Source organism: Myotis davidii, unplaced genomic scaffold (assembly GCF_000327345.1).
Source record: "Myotis davidii unplaced genomic scaffold, ASM32734v1 scaffold16, whole genome shotgun sequence".
In the NCBI taxonomy this organism is placed as follows: domain Eukaryota; kingdom Metazoa; phylum Chordata; class Mammalia; order Chiroptera; family Vespertilionidae; genus Myotis; species Myotis davidii.
Genome location: NW_006287821.1, coordinates 122,655 through 131,293, shown reverse-complemented (window position 1 = coordinate 131,293; position 8,639 = coordinate 122,655). Strand labels below are relative to the sequence as shown.

Genomic DNA, 8,639 nt, shown 5'->3' with positions numbered 1-8,639 from the left:
CCCAGGTTCGATTCCGGTCAAGGGCATGTACATGGGTTGCGGGCACATCCCCAGTGGGGAGTGTGCAGGAGGCAGCTGATCGATGTTTCTCTATCATCGATGTTTCTAACTCTCTATCTCTCTCCCTTCCTCTCTGTAAGAAATCAATAAAATATATTTAAAAAAAAAAGAAAAAATGATGAAGTGTTATATTCATGAGTTGAAATGGGCATGATGAAGCATGGCAAGAAAATCAAAAACCATGAAAGAAAACTACTGGTAAATCTGAATTACATAAAAATTAAAACCTTATATATAGAGGGGTGTGTTGGGGTGGGGAACACCGTAAAGTAAATGATAAGAGATAAACCAGGGGAACATAGTTGTAACCTATATGGCAAAGGATTGATAGGCATATAGAAGATGTTTCAGCATCTGTGCTCTCTGGTAACATAGCCTACTCCCTGACACTAATGATGTGACATTGGGAAAATTCCCTAACTGCTCTTTACCTCACTTTACTCATTTGCAAAAATGGGTATAAGACTCCCCTGATTCATGGTGTTATTATTGGCCACCTTACCCATATGTGAAAGTAAATCCCATGCTTGGCATATAAATAATAAGAATAACTGCTTTAATATATTGGGGGTTTGCTCTGTATTATGTACTGTGCAAGCCTTTTACATGCATCATCTACCTTAATCAACATATCAGCCCTTCCAGTGAGGAGGGTACTAGTATCATCCCCATTTTACAGACAAGAACCCTGAGATTTAGAAAGGTTAAATAACTTGACTAATAGCTAATAAGTGATGGAAGTGGGATTTGAGCAGAGATGGAACCATCCTCCTACCATTTACACCATCCTGTGGTGATTCTCAATTCAACTTAATTTCTTCTTCCTTGCGTCTTGGGACTACATATTTAATCTTGACAGTTAGTTGGACTTTTATGTCCCTTTCAGAAGGTATATTACTTGAGCCGAAAGGCATTTGGGCATTGGTATATCCATGAAGTTGCCATTTCAAAGAAAACAAATTTTATAGAAATTAAGGCGTTAAATAATTAAATTATTTTGCATAATCTACAAAACCAAGATAATGTCTATAGTAGTTTCTCCATACATACTTTTTAGGATACTTTATTTTGGTTTTGTTTTGAGAAAAGTAAAAATTCAGAGATGATTTCACCTTACCAATGAGTGTACATTAAAGTAACTAAAGTAGTAGCAAAGGTTGGTGTTTGATAAATTAAAGAGAAATTATATTGGAAGTTAAATTCTCATTCAAAAATAATTTCAGATTTCTTAATGGAAAATTAAATTGATTTTGTGTGAATTTGGGGAGTTTTATTTTTATTTTTATTTATAGGAGCATAATTTATTCAAATATTAGTTCACATTATAAGTCAAGTTTTTTTATAGCCTTAAAATTGAACTTAAAAGACATTTATGAACTTCATATATTCACAGACAGAAGCTATCATCTATTTCTTTTGATAGATCATAGCCAGGGTTTAATTTAGTTATTCAGAACAAATGTGAATATACTTTTTTCATGGTATTAAACATTTTTCTTAGTAATGTTATTAAATCATAAAAAACCTAATTTGGAAAGATAATAGTGAATCACACTCATGAGTTATGCTGCTTTAATCATGAAGAAGAATTAACTTGGAGGGACGTGAAAGGAGTTCACTCTCTGCCTTAACTATGATTTGTTAAAATCATGGGATTTTGAGGGAACACTCTTATTGATTGAAAGAACTGTGGTTTATCCCTCTATCTGGCTTATCTAGATTTTCTTTTATTGATAGACTAGAGGCCCGGTGCACAAAATTCATTCAAGGGGCCCTTGTAGCCTCAGCTGGCCCTCACTTCGTCTGGAAGGTTGTCCAGACGGTCATTCTGCTGTTAGGTCTAATTAGCATATTAACTCTTTATTTTATAGTATGCTAAAGAAAGAGGGACACTAGATACCCTTAGGAGAAATCCTGTTTAATTTATGGTAATACCATATATACTATATTTACTTCTTAGCTTCTTGGCTATCTTTAACAAAGCATAAAATTAGGAAGAATGCAAAAAAAAAAAAAAGCCTCTGAGCAACCAAAATAAGTATATATAACCACTTCCATTTTTTAAAATTTCTGTGAAGAGTCCCAACTTGTCAAGCCCTCACTTTCTGCCCTCTCCCCCTGTATTCTTACCTTACCTAAATTCTCACAATCCTGGATATTACGTTTCCAAACCCACAGCTGTTTAGGAGGAGGAAGAGCTACTCTAGGCAATCAAGGAAATATCCAAAGGTGATCCCTTGGCATTTTGATAACAAGAGAAGCTATTGGAATACTTTAAAAACAGACAAGAATGCAAAACGTTGTGGCTCTATGTTATCATTTAGTCTGGGATCAGTCATATCCAGTATCCAGTCTGACAGTGGTGCCTCATCCTCCTAAGAGATAGGGATGGGCTTGGTAATTGAAGACTCAAGCATCTCCACTTGCTCTTGCTTCACTACTAGTTTAGTGCTGTGATCTTCTGGCCCTCCCTTCATCTCCCATTTTCACCTGGAAGTCTGTGAATTCTGTTTCTATCCTGGCCCTTGTGATCTAGATTCTACTGGCCAGGCTCCCACCTGAATTTGTGATTTCTCTGTAACTTCCAATTTGGGATCTTCATTTCCAAGGAAATGTCTTCTCAAGAATGCATGAGCCTTGAGCTTCACTCTTGGGTTTGCCCTTGCAGCCATATATATTCCCTTTTCTAACACGGTGTTTCTCAATCAGTGATCAAGGAAAGTGTTGTAGGGTATTCATAATTAGACAAGTTTTGGAAATACTTTAATTTATATATGCATACACACAGAGAGAACATAGTATTTCTTTAGATGCTTAATCATCCCATTAATATTACCTGAGAAAAGAGGAGATTACTTACTGGAAAGGATTCTGAGCAGGCCAGTAACACTGCATGCCTGATTCTTGAACATGCCCCGTTATTGCAGTCCAGGGTTGTTATGGGATGGTTTACACTGTTGTCTTTAATTCTTCCTTTGGTGGTATTAGAGTCAGTTCTCATCAAGTTCTTTTTCTTAGGACCAATTTTTACCCCCAGTCTCAGACTCTTCCTAATAGGCTGTAAACTCTATGCAGGCCTGGATTAAATCCTTTTATCTTTCCACACTGAGCACAGTGCCTGGATTCTCACCTTGCATGTTATGGGAGCTTAACAAATGGCTTATTGGTAAATTAATTAATTATAAATGAGACTTCTAGATAGCCTGTGTATTATTGAGCTTCTAATTGTTTCTTCAGCAGCATTAACTGGAAAACGCAATTTCCCCAGAGCTATTCTTTATCTTAGTTAATGTTGTTTCAGAGAGGAACTGTGTCATGATGATATAAAATTTTGATTAAATGGAAACAGCAGTTTGTTTCTCTTTTACTAATAGCTTCACATAAAATACCATTTGTTAAATGGGGAAACAATTGGAAAGGAAAGGTTTTCCCAAAGTATGTATTATAACCAAGGCATGCTATATAGCTTTAAAATGATTTGTACTTTGTGTGTAGGGCTTGCTCAGTTAATGTATCCACTTATCAGGCACTAGGAAATTTTGAGTGAGGAATGAGGTTATGAAATAGATGTGTAACATGGAAGTAGAAAGAGGCTATATAGTTTGAATCAGTTAATGCTGCTCCATCAAGCTTAATGTTCTCTTTTTGACTTTTCTTCACTTAGTAACTGGGCTATTTCCCTCAGTGTGTTAACTGGCCTAGGAGTGAAGAAAACTCCTACATCAAAACATTTTAGAACATTGGGAATAGGAGGTAGCAAATCATTGCTTAAGGGACCAGATAATAAGCTAAAAAGGGTAAATGTGACTTACTAAAAGGCACCATATAGAAACAACTTATACATAGGGATATCTTAATGGAGTGTTTGATCTCCATGTATCCTACTCTTAGATTATAAGTCGGATTCATACAGGGTCACTGCTAACCCATTTGCATTTGTGAAAATTAGGGAAATGTGCCCTTCCTTGGGTAAAATTTTTGAGTATGTTATGCCAACTTTAACAATTCTATGTTTAGGCCTTAAGAAAGTGAGAATGTGGGTGGGTACCCTCTCTGGCCTAGTTTGGGGATTCTGGACTTCACCTTCCTGTAAGGAATGAAAGAAGGAGAGGTGGGAATGAGGGCATGGGGTTGGAAGCATTGGCTCAGGGGATTTAATCAGTAATAACCAACTTCAATTTACCCAAAGAGTGGCTCCATACATCAAACCTGTTTTTTCTTTTCTGTTTTTTTAAGACCTGCTATCAATTTTTAGAGAAGAAGGAAGAGGGAGAGAGAGAAACATCAATGTGAGAGCAGAACATACTGTAGATTGGCTGCCCCTGTAACCCCTTACGGGGGATCAAGCCTAAAACCTGGGCATGTACCCAGTCTGGAAATTGAACCAACAACCTTTCAGTGCATGGGACGATGCCCAAACAACTGAGCCACACCAGCCAGGGCAGATAAAACTTATTTTTAAATCAGTTTCTAGAACAGGGGTGGGCAAACTTTTTGACTCGAGGGCCACAATGGTTTCTTAAACTGGACCAGAGGGCCGGAACAAAAGCATGGATGGAGTGTTTGTGTGAACTAATATAAAGTCAAAGTAAACATCATTACATAAAAGGGTACAGTCTTTTTTTTTTTTTTTAGTTTTATTCATTTCAAACGGGCCGGATCAGGCCCGCGGGCCGTAGTTTGCTCATGGCTGGTCTAGAATATCTACATTCTGTTAAGAATCATACAAACCTGCTGCTCAGAGGATATGCCCCTTTGGCTTAGCCTGGCTCTGTTGGATTGAGATATGGGGGTCCATAATCCTAGCAGGAGCAAACCTGTATATATACCACACACCTGCACCAAATGTCAGACTTACATACCACTAGCAGTCCATACACCCTCCCACCCCTATCCCCATAAATCTACCCTGTTTGCTATAGAAAATGAGCCAGTGAAAATTCGGCTTCCTAGAGCCAGGAACAAGTAGTGGGATGTGCCATTAAGTTGCAATTACCTGGCTCCTCAAAATATATGCATGCTCAAGGGTGTCAATGTGGAGTTAACATGACTAAGACCTTTTGCCATGGCTTTACGTTTCAACTGGGAGACCCAGCATCTCCTCTTCGGCCATCACTATATTCTCATATAACTTCACACATGTCTACTTAGTGAATACTGCCACCCCTTCCCAGCTGTGGTGCTCTTATGCTACCCTGGATTCAATTTATATAGAGACACACATAGCATTCTAATAAGTACTCAAAATAATACAATGTTTCTGTACTTAAAGGAGCACTGAAATGTGTACAATAGAATATTGAACATTTTTTATTTAGAGTTTCCACATTCTACTTTTCTTAAATCTTTTCTTTTTTATTCTTCTGGTTGTTTAAATAGAATAACAATGAATTCAGACAACATAGTGTAAAATGTAAAAGCATATATTAGTTATCCATCTTTTAATTGTGTGGTTAGAACTGTAAGTTCCCTGAATTTTTGAACTAAAAGTAATATATGTCCCTTTGAAGGCTCTGAGTCTATTTAGAACCTGTTAATCTGAGCTAGGAGAGAGAGGCTTTCTTGTGTCAGCAGTGCCCTGGACACTCAATTGGGAATGAGTTCAAAGCCCCTGAAGACCTCAGGCTCCCACTAAAATACAAATTCCAATATAAGTTTATTCTTGGACTTAGTTTTAGACCAGATTAGAAAGATTTGTCTAATGAGCTTTCATTTGAGAAGTGTATTAGTGACATAAATTAACATTGGGAATGTAATTTCACCATGAGGTTATTGATATAGTATATATAGCCTTTTATTTTTAAATTTTGTATTATGGTATATTTCAAACATATACCAAATTAGAGAGCATATGATAATGACTCCTATGCAACATTACCCAGTTTCAATGGCTAACATTTTGTCTATTGTGCTTCCTCTAAAGCACCCCCTCCTTTATTTACCCCATAATTTTAAAGTAAATTTCAGACATCTTGTCAATGCACCTGGAATATTTCAGCATTTATTTCTAGTTTATAAGGCCTTTTGAAAAACGACCACCATGACATTATCATATCTATAAAATTAATAGTTCCTTAATATTGTCTAATATTCTTCCACATTAAAATTTCTCTGATTGTCTCAACAACGTCTTTTTACAGATTGCTTGTTAAAATTAGAATCTATGTAAGTTTTATACACTGTATTTGGCTGCTTACGTCTCTTGGGTTTCTTTTCTTCTATATTAATAGGTTTTCATATTTTTCCTTACATTTTCTTGTAATTTATCAAGGGAGCTTAAATGGATAACTTGCTACCAAAACTAATGCATTAGGCTTTATCTTTAAATCATTAATTTATATATTTTTTACTTTTTCAGATTTCTACACACTAGGTGCTGAAATTTGAAGGGCTGAGAAAATGGGGAAGGGGGGAGAATGATTTTCTTTTTTATTCAAAAGCAGGCATGAATTTATTTTCTTACTCAGCAGCAGAAACCAAGTGCAGAAATATGGCCCCACCCTATTTGAGTCAAATAGGTCTGTATTAAATCACATTTGTAAGCTACATTATAGTTTGACCTAACCAGAATATTACTTTAATTCTGAATCCAAAGTCTATAAATGATAAGCCCTTTGCCTCTGGGATCTTATCTTTTTTGTCTTTCAGATTTGGTGTTGTCAGTAAGACAGTGTTTTCTGACCAAAAGTGTTTGTATCTCCTCTACTGTTACCAATTAACATATTTGCACGGCTTGTCCATTTGAAATTTTTTCCCATTGAGTTCACTCTGATATCTCAAAAACATTGTCTTTTGTAAAAATAATTGAATCATATATTTGCGTCTTTTAAGAAATATTTAATTTTGCTATTCTACCAAGTTGGTGCATTATTTTCTTTCAACAAAGATTAGGACAGAAAAGAATTTCTTCTGTCACTGTAATTTTAACACTACCCATGCTTGATATAAATTGTGTAGTTCTGCTAAAATGCCTCAAAATTTTACCACTTCTTTTTATAAACTCTCAATCTTGTGATATCTTTCTTTTCTTAGGATTTGAACGAGTCTGCCAAACAAGAAGATATTTTAGAATCTACAACAGATGCTGCAGAATGGAGTCTAGAAGTGGAACGTGTACTACCACAACTGAAAGTCACGATTAGGACCGACAATAAGGTATAGAAGAGAGAACACATTTTGTTCAAATAGAATTTTATAAGGCAACTTCAGGGTCAAGAGTACTCCCATACTAACAGAGATTTAAGAAAGGTGTTAGGGTTCAGTTTCCAGTGTTTTGTCTTATTAAAGATTTAATAAATTGTCATTGAATGAATAAAAAATAGTGTAATAGGTCTTTAAAATGATTTGGAAAACATCATGTTTCCCTGGGATTGAAAGTTATTTTCTCAATATATTTTGATATATGTTTTTTTGTAATCCAATTTTATTTATGTGAATAGTGAATGAAATTGAGATTTCATGACTATATACCAACTGAATAGAGTTAGAAGATCATTAAGAACTCTATTGAAAGACAAAATAGAAGACATCCTAGAAGCTGCCTTACATTTTCTATTAATTGTATGTAATTACAAGTTAAATATTGAAATAATCGAAAAATCATATGAAATACTAGTAAAATATGGGTATTAAGCCAGATGAACTGGCCCATTTAATGAAGTTTCTGCTTCCTTTTTTACCTACAATTTATAAGTAACAACTTCAGAACAAGCTAATAGCTGACTAGACAATACTATTCTCAGTTGTACAATAGTATAGTAATATTTACAAAAGGGCCTAGAGAGACATCTAGGTAATGAAATGAAAGAAGTTGGAGGCTGGAGACGAGTCCCAGCATTATGCGGTAAGATTCTAGGGAAGGGTGTCACTCTGAAAATGAGGTCCTGTGCCTACCCCCAAAGTAGAAACCTACAAAGATTGCAGTTTTCAGGGTGCCCTGGAAGTTAATTCATTCTTAGACTGACTGGGTTTGGGCTTGTGGAACTGTATCCTAGAGAAAGTAAAAAGCAGACTGGAATACTAGAGCAATCTTAGAACAGGATAAGGATGGATGGCAGAGGTATAACCAGACTGTGAACAGCTGTGGAACAAAAACTTTATCTAAAATAAGTGGGCAAGTCCCATAGCCTGTTTACCCTATATTTATTCAGTCATTATGGAGGACAGGTATTATTTGACTGCACTGGGGGTGAATTATTTTTTTATATATCTCTTACCTATAATACACATTAATAAGAATTTCTTCACTGATTAGATCTCTGCTGAAAGTTATAATTTGCAAAAATGTATTTTTTACCTAAAAAGCCCATTTCTGATTCTCTCATTTTGTCATAACAAAGTCTCTTCATAAAATTAAAAACCACTGTTATTGTGGATCTAGTTAGAATGACATGTTAAAATAATTGTGTGGTTGGGAACTCTCAAGTACACCTTAATCCCACAAGGAACAAGTTTAATTTGTTTACTTTCAAGCTAAGTAAACTCTTGAAATCAAACATCTCATTTAGAGCGTAATAGGTTTTTTAAGTAAACACTGTTATTGATTTCTACATAATAGAAGTAACTGAATAGAAAGAGTG

At 35.5% G+C, this 8,639-nt stretch overlaps 1 protein-coding gene across 1 annotated transcript in view; it reads left to right on the top strand.

Moving 5' to 3' along the window:
• Nucleotides 1-8,639, top strand: part of IFT57 (intraflagellar transport 57) — a 67,001-nt gene that overhangs the window by 27,378 nt on the left and 30,984 nt on the right. The window contains exon 6 of the mRNA XM_006759564.2: nt 7,093-7,215. Within this exon, the coding sequence (XP_006759627.1) occupies nt 7,093-7,215 (123 nt within the window). The remainder of the gene's footprint in view (nt 1-7,092; nt 7,216-8,639) is intronic.